At 57.4% G+C, this 17,190-nt stretch overlaps 1 protein-coding gene across 1 annotated transcript in view; it reads right to left on the bottom strand.

Annotated features, from left to right (window-relative positions):
- VSTM2B (V-set and transmembrane domain containing 2B) overlaps positions 1-1,432 on the bottom strand; it is a 38,470-nt gene extending 37,038 nt beyond the window's left edge. Inside the window, exons 1-2 of the mRNA XM_010355792.2 lie at positions 1,348-1,432; positions 622-806 (exon numbers count right to left, since the gene is read on the bottom strand). Coding sequence (XP_010354094.2) covers positions 622-806; positions 1,348-1,429 — 267 coding nt within the window. The 5' untranslated portion in view covers positions 1,430-1,432. The remainder of the gene's footprint in view (positions 1-621; positions 807-1,347) is intronic.
- Positions 1,433-17,190: the final 15,758 nt, after the last annotated feature.

Raw genomic sequence — 17,190 nt, 5'->3', positions numbered from 1 at the left:
TGTGTCTGGACGGTACCCAGCAGGAGGCTCAGTGGCAGTAACTCTGGGTGGGACCCTGGGATAATGTAGGTGTGTGTGTGCACGCGTGCACGCTAGAGTGTGTAAGAGAGTGTGGGTTTTGAGGCAGACAGGCAGCTTGGGCCTGTTTTCGGCTACAGGGAAGTCGCCCCTCGGTTCCCCTGAGGGCTGGAGGTCCTGCTGGCTTCCCGGTACTCGGTTTTCTGCTGGCCTCAGGAACGCAGCCACGGAGAGCCCTGGGGTCCTCAAAGTGGCAGAGGGCGGGGAGAGCCTGATGGGACCAAGGGGGCTTCCTTCACTACCCACCACCCATCAGAGGGCTGCAGTCAGCAAGCACGAGCAAACGACCTGGCTGAGGTGTGGCTTTTCAGGGGCTGGGCGTGAATGGAGTTCCAGGAGGTGGCGGGAACAGCGATGCTGTCAAAATAATTGACAGGTTTGGGGGTAACCACTGCTGACTTTGAAGACGCTTTGGGATGCGAAGGTGGGAGATGGGCTGCGCCACAGGGCGGCGCCCTGCGCTAGCGAAGCCGGCTGCTTCCCTCCCCGGGTTAGCCCTCGCCGCCCCGGAGGCGCGCGGGTATCGCGTGGGCGGCGGGTTACCTTGCTCCGGGCGCCTGGCACGCTGAGCGCCAGCTCGTGCAGCAGCTCCCGGGGTGGCTCCTTGAGGTACCACCACTGAATCTCCAGCGAATACGAGGTGGCTCCGCTGGCCCGGAATGCGCAGGGCATTTCGATGTCGTCTCCCTCCCGTACTGTCACATCTTTGGGGACTTCTGTGAATGTAGCTGGGGGTGGGGAGAGAGAGAGGCGTGACCAGCTGTAGGGCGGGGGCCTGGGGCAACCCAAAGCGAGGCGGTCGGTCTCTGGCTCGCTGGCCTTGTGCCCCCCACCCGGCAGCTGCTCCGTGGCGCACGGCCGGAGGGGCTAGCAAAGTTCGGTGAAGAAGCTGCAGGGCCGCGGCAGGGACCGGTCACAGACTGCCTGCTGCTTCCCTCCGGATGGGGCGGGGCGGCAGGGGCGGCTCGTGCTTCTCCCCCGCGCCTGGCCGCACCGCCAGAGCCTGAATGGGGCGCGCCAACTCCCGCACCCCGCAGGCCTCCTTTCCGCAGCCGGGGACCCGGCGGGACTAGGAACGACTCGGGCGCGGCGCTGCTGCTGCGGCGACCCTTCGCCGCTCGCCTCCCCCTACCCCTCCGGGCCCGGGCTGCACAGCGGGATTGCTGGAGACCGCGAAGCTTCCCCGTTCGTTCTCTTTCTCCTTCTTCTCGGTGGCGGCCCCAGCAAAGACCCCCGAGCCCACCGCGGCAGCAAAGTTCCCGCGCTCACCGTCGGCCACGAAGAGCAGCAGGGCATGCAGCAGCAGAGGCGGCAGGTATCCGAGGGCACCGAGCCGGTTCCGCTGTTCCATCTCCCGCGGGGGACGCGGTGGCGGCGGGGGCCCGGGAGCGTAGAGGCGGAGGCCGCGTGGGCTCGGATCGGCTCCGGCTCGGGCTAGGACGCCTCCGAGCCTGCCATGGCCCCGCGCGGCGCCCCCTCCCCTGGCCGCCGGCGGCCGCCAATCAGCCCCGCTCCCTCGCCGGCTTGCCCGGCGCGGCTCCGGCGGGGGGCGCTGCGCCGGGTGTGCGGGAGACGCGGTCCCACCGGGAGGCTGCTGGTGATCGGTCAGTGCCTCTCTCTGTCCGGTTGTCCACAGGACTGTGGGGATCCGCGGTTCAGTCTCTGCCCCCCGGGCCAGGCAGGGGTTGGGCCGCGCCGGGACCCATCCCTGGCCGAGGGAGTGCGCGCCACGGAACCGCGAGCTTCTGCCTCCCTGTCTCCTTCTGGTTCTGCTCCCGACTGCCACCTCCTTCGGCTCCCGCCGCCGCCCCCGCCGGTTCTTCCGCGGCTCTTTCCGTAGGGCGAGTGGGCGCTCAGCCGCGGCGCGCAGACCTGGCGTCCGACCCAGCGCAGCGCGGGGAGAGCGGGTCCGGCGTGGCGGACCCGGAGCAGGAGAGAGGCGGGGAGAGGGGGAGGGGAGGGGAAGGGAGGGGGCGGTCAGTGGCTAGGCGCCAAGCCGCCTCCGCCGCTGCATCGCCCCCGCCCTCCCCTCTCCTGCCACAGCCCGCCCCGCCCCCGCCCCAGAGCGTGCCCCCTCTCTCCTCGGGGGTCGCTCAGAGGGACCACCGTCTTTCTGGTTGAAGTACAGCTCCACCCCGCACCCGCTTGGGTTGGGAGTCCTCCCACCTAAACTCTCCCTGGCTTCTTCCCAGTCTCCACCGCTCGAGACGGCCGCTCATCCCTGCTCCCCGTGTGTCCCGCGGTCCTCTCCGCAGCTCCTAGCCCTCAACTCCTTACCCCAGTTTGGGCAACCAGCTGCCCGGCTGTTTGGCCCAGGCCTGGGCCATGGCGGGTGGGTGGGCGCCCGGGGCCGCGAGAAGGGCGGAACGCTGTGCCCAGCCTGAGACTAGGCTGGGTGGCGGCGGCAGCGCCGGGAGTCTGCAGTGCGCGAGGGAGAAGTGAGCGCACAGCGCCCAGCGAGCAGGTGCCTGTGGCGCGGAGAGCGCACCCGCGAGCTAGCCGGCAGCGGCCGTGAGTGACGGCAGGGGCGGCGGGGGTGGGGTGGGGAGAGCCGGGCACGACTCAGGGCCCGGGAGGTTTCCGGGCGGGGGCGGGGTTGCTGCCCCTGGATCGCGGTTGCCTGCGTCTCCACCCCCTCTTCATCGGTCGTAGCCCCTTCTTTACCCGGTGCAAAGCGAGATACCGAGGCGCCAGGAGACCGGAACCCATCCCCCGCCTGCTCTGGCGCACCCGGCATCCCGGTACCTCCCCCAGCCTTCACCCGGAGGGAGCCTGCCCCCTCCCCAGCCATCTGAGGGAGCATGGTCTGGTCCCCGAAGGGAAACGCGGGGTGGACATGTGGTTAGGACGCAGCGCGTAGTCATAGTCATAGAGGCGAGTCCTAAGGCTTGTCTCAGGTCTCTCCTCTCTCCTTCCCCCTGGAGTCCCCAGCTAGTGCATTTCAGCACCTCTGCCCCTACCCCGGCCTCTATGCCTCAGCTCTGACCTCAGGTTGGAGTGGGGCAGTCCGGTGGATTCACGTGCCTGATTCCCCGGCTACTAGCCTCCCGGAGGCACCGCCAGAGGATTCCCTGGGAGCCAAGGAGAAGGAAACCCAGAGGGAAAACACTCTCCAGCAGCCACACTGGTGCAGGCGGCCCGCACAGCAGAGCTCAGAGGGGAGGAGCTGCTGGCCCCCTCCAAGGCTGTCCTTGCTAGCGGGTGCCCCGGGCCAGCCCTTTATGCCTCCAGTGCCTGCCTTTCAGTTTCCTCGTCTATGGCCCAGGAGTCACTCACACCCGCTGGCTCACTGTGGCTCATCTATCAAGTCCTTGTTTTCTAAGGTCTTCTGCTGGGGGCAGAGGGAAAAAGGGGGTCCTGTAGGACTTCCCTCCTTTCCCTCAAGTTCCTCTCCAGGGGCTCCACAGATTCAGTTGCCAGCTCCTTCTGTCATGGCAGGGGCTTTTCCTAGGAAATCCCATGTGCCCTTAGAAACCACTTTGGACCCCCAAATGTAAGACCCTGCCAGGCCCCATTGCTGTCCTCAGCTTCTGAAGGGAGAGGGCAGACTTGCACCGCGCTATGCAGATTCAGGACCATGGTGGGGTTCCAGGAAAGCAGGCTCACTTGGGGACTGATTCCAAGCAGGGTTCTGAAGAAAGAGCTAGCCCACTGTGCAGTAGCCTACCTGGAGAGGCAGCAGTCTCCTTTCCTGATGCCAGATCCAAGCAGAGGCTAATGCTAGAGATCAGCGATGCCCGTGGGAGAATCCCTGTAGCTAGAGGGAATTATCTGGAAGTAATTTATCCCTGTACCTCCATGTGGGGTTGGGTGTTTCTTGCCCACTGCATGAGTTGGTATTGCTCTAAGAGCGACAGATACATGTTTTCACATGCTTTCCATGTACTAGACACTTCCCAGGCATGAGTTCTCAACATGACAAAGAGCTCCTTCTCACAGAGAAATCAGATCTCTCTTCCACTGCTGAAACCCCGCAGTGGCTCCCATTTCACTTGGCATAAACACCAGTGGCCTTGCAGTGGCTACCAAGGTCAAGCCATCTGCCTTTCTGCTTCCTGCTCACCACCTTCCTTCATCTCCTCATCTTTTCTGTCTTCTCCATAGCTCACACTCCCCTAGCCACACTGTTCTCCTTCCTACAATGCGGCACGCTGGGCATGCTTCTACCCCAGGGCCCTTGCACCAGCCGTGCCATCTGGCTGACATGCTTCTCCCACAAGTACCTGCTTGGCTAACTCCATTGTGCTCTGGTTTTTGTCAAGCAGTCACTTTCTCCATGAAGCCCGCCTGGATCACCATATTTTACGCTGCAGTCTACACTGCCTCTCCTTCCACCACCCAGCACTCCCAGGCCCTCACTCTGCTTCCTTTATTTTTTCCATTTCACCAGCCATCTTCCAACACATGGGACCACATCCTTATTTATTGAGTTCCTTGTTGAATGTCTCTAAGACTCTGCCTGCTTTGTTCACTGATGTATCTCTAGCACCTAGAACAGGATCTGGCACAGAGTAGGAGCTCAGTAAATACTTATGGAATGAATGAATGAGCTCATTTTATCTCAATCACAACTCCAAGGGTAGACATTGTGATTTTACCCCATTTTATGGATGAAGCTCAGAAGTTTATGGAACTTGCCCAAGGTCACATAGTTAGTAAGTGGCTGAGTGGCGCATCAACCCAAAGTCTGTCTTACTCTGGGGTCCTAGATATTAACCAAAACACTAAGCTCTTCCCTGCTCCAGGTAAGACTGTGTCCTGATGCCTTCAGTTGGTGTGAAGAGCAAGGCCCTGCCCTTGACTGATGGGGGCAAGGAGCAGCCTGAGCTACACTTGTAGTCTCTTTCCTATCTGTTCAGCTTCATCTATTTGTTTTTTGCCTTGCCTTGTAGACTGTGATGACAGCAGCTGACCCACCTTCGCTGTTTTTTTTTTTTTTTCCCCCACAGGGTCTTGTTCTGTTGTCCAGACTGGAGTGCAGTGGCACAATCTTAGCTCACTGCACCTCAACATCCTGAGCTCAAGCACCTCAGCCTCCAGAGTAATCATGCTGACACCAGGAGGATTAGCCCACCATGCCTTGCTAATGTATGTATTTTTTTTTTTTGTAGAGATGGGATGTTGCTATGTTGCCTGGGCTGGTCTTGAACCCCTGGGCTCAAGCGATCCTTCTGCTTCAGCCTTCCAAGTAGCTAGGACTACAGGCATGCACCACCACACTTGGCTAATTGTATGTTTAAACTTTTTGTAGAGGTGAGGTCTTGCTATGTTGCCCAGGTTGGTCTTGAACCCCAGGGCTCAAGCCATCTTCCTGTCTCAGCCTTCTAAGTAGCTAGGACTACAGGCATGCACCACCACACCCAGCTAATTTTTTATTTTTAATATTTTTTTGTAGAAATTGGGTCTTGCTGTGTTGTGCAGGCTGGTCTCAAACTCCTGGCCTCAAACAGTCCTCCTGCCTCTGCCTCCCAAAACCCTAGGATTATAGGAGTGAGCCAACACACTGGCTTTCTCTGTGTCTTTAACTGCCAGCTGGGCCTGACCCGTAGTTACAGCCTAGTAAATGTTCGGACTGGAAACCCTGCTAGGATCATTGGGGAAGGGGACATTGCCTCCCCTTTGCTGTGGGTTTTCCATGGGCAGGGCAGGGACTTTTGTCTCTTCAACTTAGCCCTTTGGCTAGTTGGAGGATTAGTGAGCTAAGACCAGACTGCAGCTCCTGCCATTCAGAAGGCACTGGGTTCCTTCCCTGCCAGTCTCTGCCAAGCCTGGCTTCCCGCTCCCGGCAGGGGAGCCAGTTCCTTCTTACTATGTCCTGGTGGGATGTGGTCTGTCAGTTGGAGACTCTAAAGAAGGTGGCTGGGATGGAGCATGCGGGTCACTTCTCCCAAAGGGACACTAAGCTCTGGGGACACAGCCATTCAGCTCTACCTACTGTGGTATCTCTCGGGCTCCTAAAAAGGATGACCTGTTTGCAGTGAATCGTGGTTATGTGAAGCGATGGACTTGAGAGCGTTTCGTGATCATTTTGTTTCTAGTCCTGATTAGTCATCAATGGGAACTAACATGGTTTTCCCCTCCCTCCACCCACAGCTATAAAATGCCTGTGGAGTCGCTGTGCACAGGGACCTGGAGGTGGATCCTCTTGTAATGTGGTTGATGGGGCCACGGGTTGGCTGCCCTGCCCAGTTGGCTGTGCCCAGGGGACTTGCTTCTGCCAGGGCCTGGATACTGTGTGCCCAGCCTTGGAGCTCTCACTCATTACCTGTTATGAGCTGTTATTATAGGGCTGAGAGCTGGGGTGCTTGTCAATACCATTTTGTGGATGGATTCACTGGACTCTCAGAGGCACTTTAAAAAACGCTATTTAAAAAGACTGCCCAGCCTCTTGTGAAAGCACCCTTAAATTACAGCCCTAAGTGAGTGTTTTTCCTGGAACTCACTTTCAAAATTTATTTATTTTAATGCTCAGGTCCTCTTGGAGTTGGGGTTTCAGTATTCTTGTCTCGACTGACCTTTCCTGTCCTTCCTGTACCATGTACGGCAACATTGATTTTGGGTAATGTATTTTGATTTTAAGATGCAGCCCATCCATAAACTTTTCTATCAATAATCCCAGCACACTCTGTGTACCCGACAGCTTATAGGAAAATAGCAGATTTATGGGGGCTTTTATTTTTGGCCATTTTAGTCATTCACACGCCACCAGTGTCAGGGATAAAGCCTGAAGTCTGGTCCCAGGAAGACGCCTCTCCAAGGGTACACATCAGGCCATCGAGGGGTGGAGGCCTGGCCCTGCTTGCACCCTCACAGGGACTGCTGGGCACTGCTGGAGAGGGAAGCAGTGATTGATGCCCCTAAGATGGAAGGAGGGGCAAGTGAAATGGCTCATATTTTGGGTTCCTGTGGCCCTTACCTGCCCCACGTCCTCACCAACTTGGAGTGCTGAATTCCAGGAGAAGGGTAGCAGGTGCCAGCCCCTGCATTGCCTGGAGACAAGAGAGGGCCCCCTGCTGTCACCAGGGCCATCAGGGAGGCAGCCTGCCCTTTCCCATGTGAGCTTGCACTCGGCAAAGCAAGCCTGCTCGTGGTCAGCCAGGGGTTGGCCAGCAGCAGCAACAGGACTCACAGCTGCCAGGCCCCAGGGTCTGGCCTGACATCACTGCGTCAGTGCCACCACACTGCATCTTCAGAGCCTTAGGCTGTTTGCTTCCTTGTCACAGGCAGGATCAGCTGGGTTTGGGGATGGTCTAGAGAAGGGGAACACAATGGGAGAAACTCCAGGCAGGGCCTGTTTCACCCCAGACATTTTTCCAGCCAACGTGTCCTGAAGGCTGATCATTTATCTAGCGCGTGTCCCACGATATGCCGGTGCAGGGGATGCTGCCATAAGCAAGACAGATGGGCTCCTGCCTGCAGGGAATTTGCATTTGTACCCGGGAGCGGGTGGAGACAGACCCCCAGAGAATAAACAAAAACTAAGTCTGATATTTTACCCAGCGCTGGGTAACGTGCGGCGCACACCCGCACGTAGCAGGAATTTTGGTGGTGGGGGAAGGTCTGGGGATGTCAGCCAAGCAGACCTGGGGAAGGAAGAATGCTTCTGGCAGAAGACACACAAGCACCAAGTCCATGGGAGGGGACTTGGGGGTAGAGCGTGGCATGTGAGCGAGGGGGGCTCGGTGGGATAGGAAGCAGGGCAAGGGGCGCTTGGGCTTTGCAGCCACATCAAAGATTCCTGTGCCCAGAATAGTGGGGCTCAGAGCTAAACAAGACGTGGCCCTGGCTATGAGGCTCAGAGCCTCATGGGGAATCAAGCTAAGCACATAGTAATCCCAGCCCTGGCAGGCCCCCCCCCCCCCCGAAGAGGTGAGCGGTGAGTCCTGCCTGGGGAGGCTTCCTGAGCTCCGCCTAAGTGCAGAGTAGAATCTGGCTGAGATAGGTGGGACGGGGTTGAGGTGCATCGGCATCCCAGACAAGTAGGTGCCATGCAAGGGGGTGGAGGCAGGAGATCTGGGAAATTCGCTGAGACAAAGAGAAAACTCCAAGATAACAGGATCAGCAGCAGTGGTGTTTGGGGACAGGACAGGGTAAGGCTTTGGGCTTGGTGACAAGGAGGAGTTCTGACCCTGATGGCAGCGTAGAGGGGCGGTGGGAGATTGGAAACTGCCATCCCCTAGAGGGGCGGTGACTGGGAGCTGAGTGCAGAAGCCAGGTGGTTGCCATGGACCCCTCCTTATTGGGTCCTGGCTCTGAGGAGAGACCATTCGACGTGTCCTCACTTCCCACCTTCCTCTGCTGGCCACCCCCTTTGCCTGCAGAGCTGGCCCCAGCAAACAGCAGTGCATCTGGCGCAGTGAAGATGGGAAGGTTTCAGAGCGGGCTCCCGTGCCCAAGTCCCGAGGCCAGCCTGCCTCGCCCCACCCTTCCCGGTTCCTCTGCCCTCCCTGGGGTGCCAGCCTCTGGATTCCACAGGGAAAGCCCAGATGCTGTCTTTGATGAGTGTTAGCAAAGCAAGATCCTGCCTCATGGCCTGAGCCGTGTGTAGCCAAATGGACAATTAAGTAAAAAGCAAAACAAAGCAAAGCAGAACGAAACAGAGTGAGGTCCAGGGCTGTGGAGTCTGATGGGCGTTGTCTCAGATCCTGGCCTTGCCTTGGCCTTTCAGAGCCTCGTTTTTCTCACCTGTAAAATGGGTGTACTGGCGTTGCTGCCTGCAGTGGGTGAATGGGAGGATTGGTTTTGAGAGCTGGTCATTCAGCACCTGGGGTGTGGCCCTAACAGCAACAGTCTGCATGTTGATGCACACGCCTTGCTAGCTTTGGTGTTGTGATGATGCAGCATGGGATATTTGAGGGCATTGCCCAGCCACTCTTGAACTCAGGTGCTTGGCAGGAGTGGTGTTACTAAGCGGAGAGGAGTGGCCAGAACTTGGAGGTGACCGGTGGAGCTGAGCACCCCCAAATTGATTTTATTACAGCCTCTGTGTGTGTGTGTTATTTAATCATTTGCCAAGATAAATCTTATAGACTCATGGAGAGTTTATTTTTTTATTTTTAATATTCTCAATACACTTGGGGTTTTATTTCCCACTAGATCTATTAGTTTAATTTAGTAGAGGACAGACTGTATACTTAACCAAAAATTGCTTTGACATTATGGAGAATTAAGAGGCTGGGGCCAGACGGATATCAGCAGATTGATCTGTTGGAAATAAACTGTTATTTCCCCATATGCTTCCTTCACCTTAATGGCAAGGCTGGTGATTAGAAATCATGGAGCCGGCGCGTCATGACCAAGGGTCAGCCGGAGGGTCAGGGCCCTGGCTCCCTTGAGCTCTCCAGACCCACGGAGAGGGTTCCCCGCTGGCAGGATACTGTTTAATGGTTCCAGTGGAGATGCTATGGGGGCCTGGGGCATCTGTGGCGGCCTCCCAGTGCCCGTTCCTGCCAGCCTTGGTCCCCTGTTTCTGACCAGCCTCCCGCAGGGTTGGCTTGATGTCGTCAGGGAAGCAGTGCGAGCTCAGGGCTGGGGGCACGGTGAAATGGAGGCAGCGACAGGGAGGTCGAAGCCTGGATGCAGACACTGCCACTGTCAGATCTGTGCTGAGTCTCTCCAGCACACCGAGCCTCGGCCCCTCTGCCCAGAGGGCACTGGGTTCCTTCCCTGCTCCCAGGGCTGCTGTGAGGTCCACCAGCTGATGCCCAGGAAGTAGCTTTGCAAATTGTCATGGGATGCACTCAGGTCAACGTTCATGTTTCTGGATCCCGAGTGGCTTGGGAAATGCCAGTCACACTAAAGGGTGTCTTCTGCTCCAGAGCCCCAAGGTTCTGGCATCCCTTCTCCATCTTCCTGGACCACCACCTAGAGGCTTCTGACCAGAGCATCCCTGAGAATAGGGCCTGGGGCCAGCTGGTGACACTGTGGCCACAGGAGTTTTCTGGCCCTTGGTGGCTCGCCTCTGTGCCCTAGGGGTGGCTCTGAAGGGTGAGGGAAGCAGAAAGATCCTTCATCCCACCGACACTGTCCTGGGCTGAGTGGACCCTGAAGATCTAGGGCCCCACCCGGGGCTCCACGGTGGGGCACATGATGTGGACTCTGTCCCACTTCGCACCCCCCAGTTGCCAGCCTGGCTTGGTCCTGCACCTGCTCGCCTGCCTGTGCACACAGCTCTCCTGGCCAACTCTGGCCAGCTGCAGTCTCTCCTCTTCCAGGAAGGCTTCCTCCTGCTTGCTTCCTCCTAACATGTTGGACTGCCCTTGTTTTTGTCCCTGCACCACCAAGAACTGCCCTCGTGTCCGGCTTTAGGCTCTTATTTCAGGAAGGCCCCAGACCTGCTTTCATCTCAGGCCAGCTCCCGAAGTCTGAGGCTGCACCTGGACTTAGCAGGAGAGTGTACTGGGTTGCGATGTCTGCTGAGGGCTCGGGGGCTGGGGGAGGTGGCAGGATTCGCCACCTCTAGAGTGGCTTTCTGGGTCTCCTTGAGTACTGGAGGTAGCTAACACCTTCTTGCACTGTCCCTCGAAGGCCAGCACAGGGCTGGCTTTATGTGCATGCAGGTCTGTGGCAGAGTTGATGGACTCTGGGAGGCCCTCTGTCCATGTGAGAGGCGGCGTGCTCTAGGAGGGGGCTGGGCCCCGGCAGGGTCTCATTTCAGCCCACTCCCAGCTTCTGCCCAGGTGGGGTTACCTGGAAATAAAGATGCCTGCTCTGAGCCCTTCCAGGGCAGGAGCTGTGCTCCGGTCATCCTCGTACCTGCCTAGTCACCTTGCCTGGCACATGGCAGGTGTCAGTAGGTGCTGGGCTATGGGAAGCTGAGGGCATTTCACATCTCCTGGTGGGTCCTCAGGCCCAGGATGCTCTCTCAGAGGAGCCTTGGCCTGTCCTGGTCTCATCCTGTGTGGTGGCCTCTCTGCACTGTGGGGCCGATATAGAGTGACGGTAGATTTGTGTTCCTGTCCGAAGTTGACAAAAGGTCACCGTGTCTGGGGAGCTGGGACTGCCTGGCCTCATGTACATGTGGCTGCTGTCTCCCCAGGCTCTGGAGGCAGGCTACACTTCCCGAGAAGCGCAGGGTGGTAGGCACAGTACTGGGGTTTGAGGACAGTCACAAGCTCCAGATTTGACATCATCTTTGGCTTCAGAGGTCAGTTTATTCTCTCACTGTGGAGAGCACATGTGGCAAATGCACGGACTGGGTCCAGAGAGATGGGGTGGTCCTGCGGGGGCTGTGGCCATCTAGGTCCCTTCTCCCCTTGGTGTTGATGTGGGGCCTGGGCGGAACTCCCTGGCACTGCTGTGACCTTCATGCCTGACTTGTCCCCTTGGAGTCCCTCCTGCTGATAGACTGGCAGCTGCCAGCGCTGCGCGGTTTGTGAAATGTCAGTGGTTTAATATTAATTCTGGAGGTTTTATTGCCTTTCCCCCTGTTTTCCGATGGGATTTTGATCCAATCAAGGCCGATATAGAGTGACGGTAGATTTGTGTTCCTGTCCGAAGTTGACAAAAGGTCACCATGTCTGGGGAGCTGGGACTGCCTGGCCTCATGTACATGTGGCTGCTGTCTCCCCAGGCTCTGGAGGCAGGCTACACTTCCTGAGAAGCGCAGGGTCAGGTGGACACAGACTGCTGCCCCGGGACCTGCTGGCCGGGCGAGGGTACCTGCGGGATTAAACTCAGCAATCACCAACCACAGAAAGCCCTGGTTTTATTTGCAAAACATCTTTGATGCTTCAGATCTAACTTAATTTTTCACAGTAATGTTGCAAAATGTCATTTTTCCATTTCAAAAAAAAAAAACCTGTCTGTACTCACCAGCAAGTGCCACTCGCTGTCCAGCTCCTTCCAGGACTGGGGCTGGTGAGAGGGGATAATGGGTCCAAGATTCTTTGTCAGGTTTTGAGCTGGTCCCATGCCATTTTAGACAGGTAGTGTCTAGAGGTCTCACCCAGCTTGGCAAGTCTCTAGGGAGTGCCTGCTGTGTGCACAGAGGTGGGTTGTGGGGAGCACACCTGGATGGAGGACCAGGCCCTGCTGGGCTCAGAGCTCTCTCTTCTTTGCTGTGGAAGGGTTAGTCCCATGTGATAGCAGTGGTGCCATCAGTCTACACTGTGTCTTCCAGAGCCCGTTTGGTTGGGGTATGGGCAGAGGGAGACTAGGGTGACCAGGCTGAGCTGAGTGACAGAGCTGGGGGAGGCCTGGTGAGAAAGGGAGCAGCAAGTGCACCTGGAGTGCACCTGGAGGGTCGGTAGGGGCTAGAGTTCTTCCACACCTGGAGTGTACCTGGAGGGTCGGCAGGGGCTACAGATCCCTCACATCTGGAGTGCACCTGGAGGGCTGGCAGGGGCTATAGTTCCCCTACACCTGGAGTGCTCCTGGAGAGTCGGTAGGGGCTAGAGTTCCTCCACACCTGGAGTGCACCTGGAGGGTCAGCAGGGGCTGCAGTTCCCCCACACCTGGAATGCACCAGAAGGGTTGGTAGGGGCTAGAGTTCCCCCATACCTGGAGTGCACCTGGAGGGTTGGCAGGGGCTACAGTTCCCCCACACCTGGAGTGCATGTGAAGGGCTGGCAGGGGCTATGGTTCCCCTACACCTGGAGTGCACCTGGAGGGTCAGCAGGGGCTATAGTTCTCCCACACCTGTCTCCCTGTCTCTGGGCCTGGGGAGGGTCTCAGCCTCAAGCACCGCCCTTTCCCACGACTGTATGTCCCCTAATCCTTTCTTCCAGGTGCTGGGGTCCCAGCGGTGTGACCTCAGGACACAGCATGTATGCAGAGAGGATGTGTATGTGTGTGCACATACTTGTATGCGGACAGTATACCCATGTGTGGATGGCATGCCTATTGTGTGCAGACAGCGTGTGTGCAGATGGGGTGTCCTCTGTGTGTGTATGTGTGTGTGTGCATGCACGTGCACAAATAATGTCTGCTGGCATAGACGAGTGACAGCTGATGTGAGCAGACGACACAGGTGTGTATAATGACATGCCCAGAGTGTGTGCAGGCGGTATGTGTGTATACAGAACGTGTGTGTATACGCACACAAGCAAGGCATGTTCCAGCCAAGAGGCCGGCAGTCCATGTGGGGCAACAGGAAAGTGGAGACCTTGCTCTTGGAAGAGACCCTCTCCTTCCTCCTCATCCCCACTGTCCTTCCTCCTCATCTTTCCTCTCCTTCCTCCTCATCCCCCCTCCTTCCTCCTCATCCCCTCTCTTCTTCCTCCTCATCCTCCCTCTCCTTCCTCCTCATCCCCCCTCTCCTTCCTCCGAATCCCCTCTCCTTCCTCCTCATCCCCCTCTCCTTCCTCCTCATCCCCCTCTCCTTCCTCCTCATCCCCCCTCCTTCCTCTGCATCTTCCCTCTCCTTCCTCCTCATCCCCCTCTCCTTCCTCCTCATCCTCCCTCTTCTTCCTCCTCATCTTCCTTCTCCTTCCTCCTCTTCTCCCCTCTCCTTCCTCTGCACACCTCCTTCCTCCTCATTCCCCGTCCTTCTTCCTCATCCCCTGTCTCCTTCCTCCTCATCCCTCCTCTCCTTTCTCCTCATCTGCCTCTCTTTCTTCCTCATCCCCCCTCTCCTTTCTCCTTATCCCACCTCTCCTTCCTCCTCATTCCCCTCTCTTTCCTCCTCAACCCCCCTCTCCTTCCTCCTCATCCCCCCTGTCCTTCTTCCTTATCCCCCATCTCCTTCCTCCTCATCCCCCTCTTCTTTCTCCTTATCCCCTTCTTCTTCCTCTTCATCCCTTCTTTTCTTCCTCCTCATCCCCCCTCCTTCCTCCTCATCCTCACTCTCCTTCCTCCTCATCCTCCCTCTCCTTCCTCCTCATCCTCCCTCTCCTTCCTCCTCATCCTCCCTCTCCTTCCTCCTCATCCTTCCTCTCCTTCCTCCTCATCCCCTTCTACTTCCTTTTCATCCCCTGTCCTTCCTCCTCATCCCCCTCCCCTTCCTCCTCATTGCCCCTCCTTCCTCCTCATCCCCCTCCTTTCTCCTCATGCCCCCTCCTTCCTCCTCATCCCCCTACTCCTTCCTCCTCATCCTCCCTCTCCTTCCTCCCCTTCCCCCTCATCCCCTCCTCCTTCCTCCTCATCTCCCTTTCCTTCTTCCTTATCTCCCTTCCTTCCTCCTCATCCTTGCTTTCCTTCCTCCTCATTCCCTATCGTCTGCCTCCTCATCTCCCTCTCCTTCCTCCTCATCCTCCCTCTCCTTCCTCCCCTTCCCCCTCATCCCCCCCTCCTTCCTCCTCATCTCCCTTTCCTTCTTCCTTATCTCCCTTCCTTCCTCCTCATCCTTGCTTTCCTTCCTCCTCATTCCCTATCGTCTGCCTCCTCATCTCCCTCTCCTTCCTCCTCATCCTCCCTCTCCTTCCTCCTCATCCTACCTCTTTCCTCCTCATCCCCCCTCCTTCCTCCTCATCCTCCTCTCTTTCCTCCTCATCCCCCCCTTCTAACTCATCCTCACTCTTCTTCCTCCTCATCCCCTCCTCCTGCCTCTTCATCTCCACTCTTCTTCCCCCTATTTCCCCTCTTCTTCCTCCTCATCCCCCGTCTCCTTTCTCCTCATCCCCACTCTCCTTCCTCCTCATTCTTAGTCTCCTTCTATTTTCCTCCCTCCACCTCCCATGTTTCCTCTCATCTCCTCCTCCTGCTCCTTCCCCTCCCCTCCCCTCCCCTCCCCTCCCCTTCCCTTCCCTTCCCTTCTGGAGTCTCGCTTTGTCACCCAGGCTGGAGTGCAGTGGCATGATCTTGGCTCACTGCAACCTCTTCCTCCTGAGTTCAAGCGATTCTCCTGCCTCAGCCTCCTGAATATCTGGGGTTACAGGCACGTGCCACCATATCCAGTAATTTTTGTATTTTTAGTAGAGACAGGGTTTCACCATGTTGGTCAGGCTGGTCTCGAACTCCTGACCTCAGGTGATCCACTCGCCTCGGCCTCCCAAATTACTGGCATTACAGGTGTGAGCCACTGCACCCTGCCCCATCCTGCTTTCTTCTAAGGCACACTTTCCCTCCTGGGACCACAATTCTGGGCCCAACTTCCCTTTCTGCCTCATTTCTCACAAGAGTCCTCCTTCCCCTGCTGGGCTGCTCTTGGGGGCAGAGTGGATGGTGACCCTTCCCCTCCACGCCAGGCAGGCTTGGGGTGGCCAGAATGACCTGCTCCCCAGGACTTGCCCCAGCCGCAGAAGAGGGGATCCCCCGCCCGTGCAGCCCCAGGGCTTCTTTCCCTCTCCTTCTGCCTGGAAGGTAGCTTCCAAGAGCTCTCAGAGGCCTGGGGCCCAGTATGCGGATTTGCAGTCCATAAGGGGCAGGAGAACAGGCAGGGAAATGGGTGGAGGGGCCTGCAGGGCAGACAGAATGGGGCAGGGGAGGGATGAACCTGAGATGCTGGTGAGTGGCAGGGCCTGGAGCCACATGGCCCTCACGCCTTCCTGGGGTGGGTGCTGCTGGGCTCTGGCCTGTGGCTGCCCCGTGGACAGCAAGCCCGGCGTGGCTGGCTGCCCCAGTGTTTCAGATGAAGTTGGAAACCCAGACATTTACGCAAAATCTGATTGTTATATGTTGGTTCTACTGCAAAAATAAACCCTGCTGGGTCTGCAGGCTGATGTGAGGGCCCAGCTTGCCACCTCTGTTCAGCCTGCGTGGGGCTCCAGGCCTCCTCTGTCCAGCCCCTGCTGTGGCTCCCTGGGCAGGATACTCTGGGTGTGGCATCCAACCAGAGGGCCTGAGCTGGGTCCTTGCCCACTCTCCTCCCAGCCTTATTAAAACCTGTGGTGACAGGCCGAGTGCAGTGGCTGATGTCCATAATCCCAGCACTTTGGGAGGTTAAGGTGGGCAGATTGCTTGAACCCAAGGAGTTGAGACCAGTCTGGGCAACATGGAGAGACCCTGTCTCTACCAAAAAATACAGAAAATTAGCTGGGTATGGTGGCGTGTGCCTGTGGTTCTAGCTACTCAGGAAACTGAGATAAGAGCCTGGGAGGTCGAGGCTGTAGTGAGCTGTGATTGCACCACTGCCTTCCAGCTGGGTGACAGAGTGACACCCTGTCTCAAAAAAACACCTGTGGGGACAGCGATAGAAGATTGGGAAGAATTGGGCACCCTCATGCCAGCTGTGGGGACGCTTGTGAGACTTGAGGTGCCTGTGAGCTATGTCCCCCATGGGTTGGCAAACTCACCTGAGTTTTTAATCTATTTCAAGTTTGGGTGAGGATGTTACCCCTGAATTTGGCCTTTTTTTCAGTCCTGCATCCAAATTTACCCTCTCACCTGTGCCTGGCACTGGGGCATTTGAGCCCAAGGATAATTGCGGATGGTGCTGGTCGCAGGGAAGCATCTGTCAGGTGGTGTTTTCTGCAGGGAGGCGTCTGTGCATTGCTCTGCCTGGGAGGGCTGTGCACCTCTGCAGGTCAGGTTCTGTGCTCTCCTTTCACCCTCATGCCAACACTGTGCCTAGAATTCCTCTCCTTTTTACAGACAAGAAACCGAGCTTGACGCAGGAAGAAGTAGCTGGAGCCCCAGCCCTGAGGTCCCTGCCACTGCCTACTTAGCTCCTCACTCCTGGGCTTGAGGATCCCAGGCTGGGGAGGACAGAGGGCTTCGCCCATTCCCAGGTCTTCCTGCAGAGGCCGACAGGGGCCACCACCCATCTCCCTTCCCTGCACAGCAAGGCCTCCCTGCCTCCTGGACAAGTATGTCCTCTGTGCATGGACTTCCAGGCCACCCTGTCCCAGAAGTGGCTCCCGCTGAGATGCCTCAGTGCCGGCATGTTCTCAAATTCAAGGTGCATATGTTAGTCCTCATCTTGACTTTCTAGCACATTAGGCTGAGCTCTGCTTTCTGAAGCACTGGGTTTCTGTGACCAGATCTCTTGGCTTTCCTCTAGCGACTCTGGCCACACATCTCCGTCTCCTTGTAAGCTCGCTGGTGACCACCTTCGTTAAACCCCAGAGTGTAGGGGTTCCCCACAGCTCAGTGTCATGTCCTCTTCTCTAGCTCCAGATGGTGGTGGTCATTTGTCTTCGTGGGCTTCCATGGAGATATCACAGGGGAACCTCACAGTGTTCATATGAAGCTGGTGATTTTCCTTCACAAGCCAGCCTCTCAGCAGTGGCTTGA

This window comes from Rhinopithecus roxellana, chromosome 12 (assembly GCF_007565055.1).
Source record: "Rhinopithecus roxellana isolate Shanxi Qingling chromosome 12, ASM756505v1, whole genome shotgun sequence".
Taxonomy (NCBI): domain Eukaryota; kingdom Metazoa; phylum Chordata; class Mammalia; order Primates; family Cercopithecidae; genus Rhinopithecus; species Rhinopithecus roxellana.
Note: the sequence above shows the minus strand (reverse complement) of the source record. Positions and strands in the feature narration are given on the sequence as shown.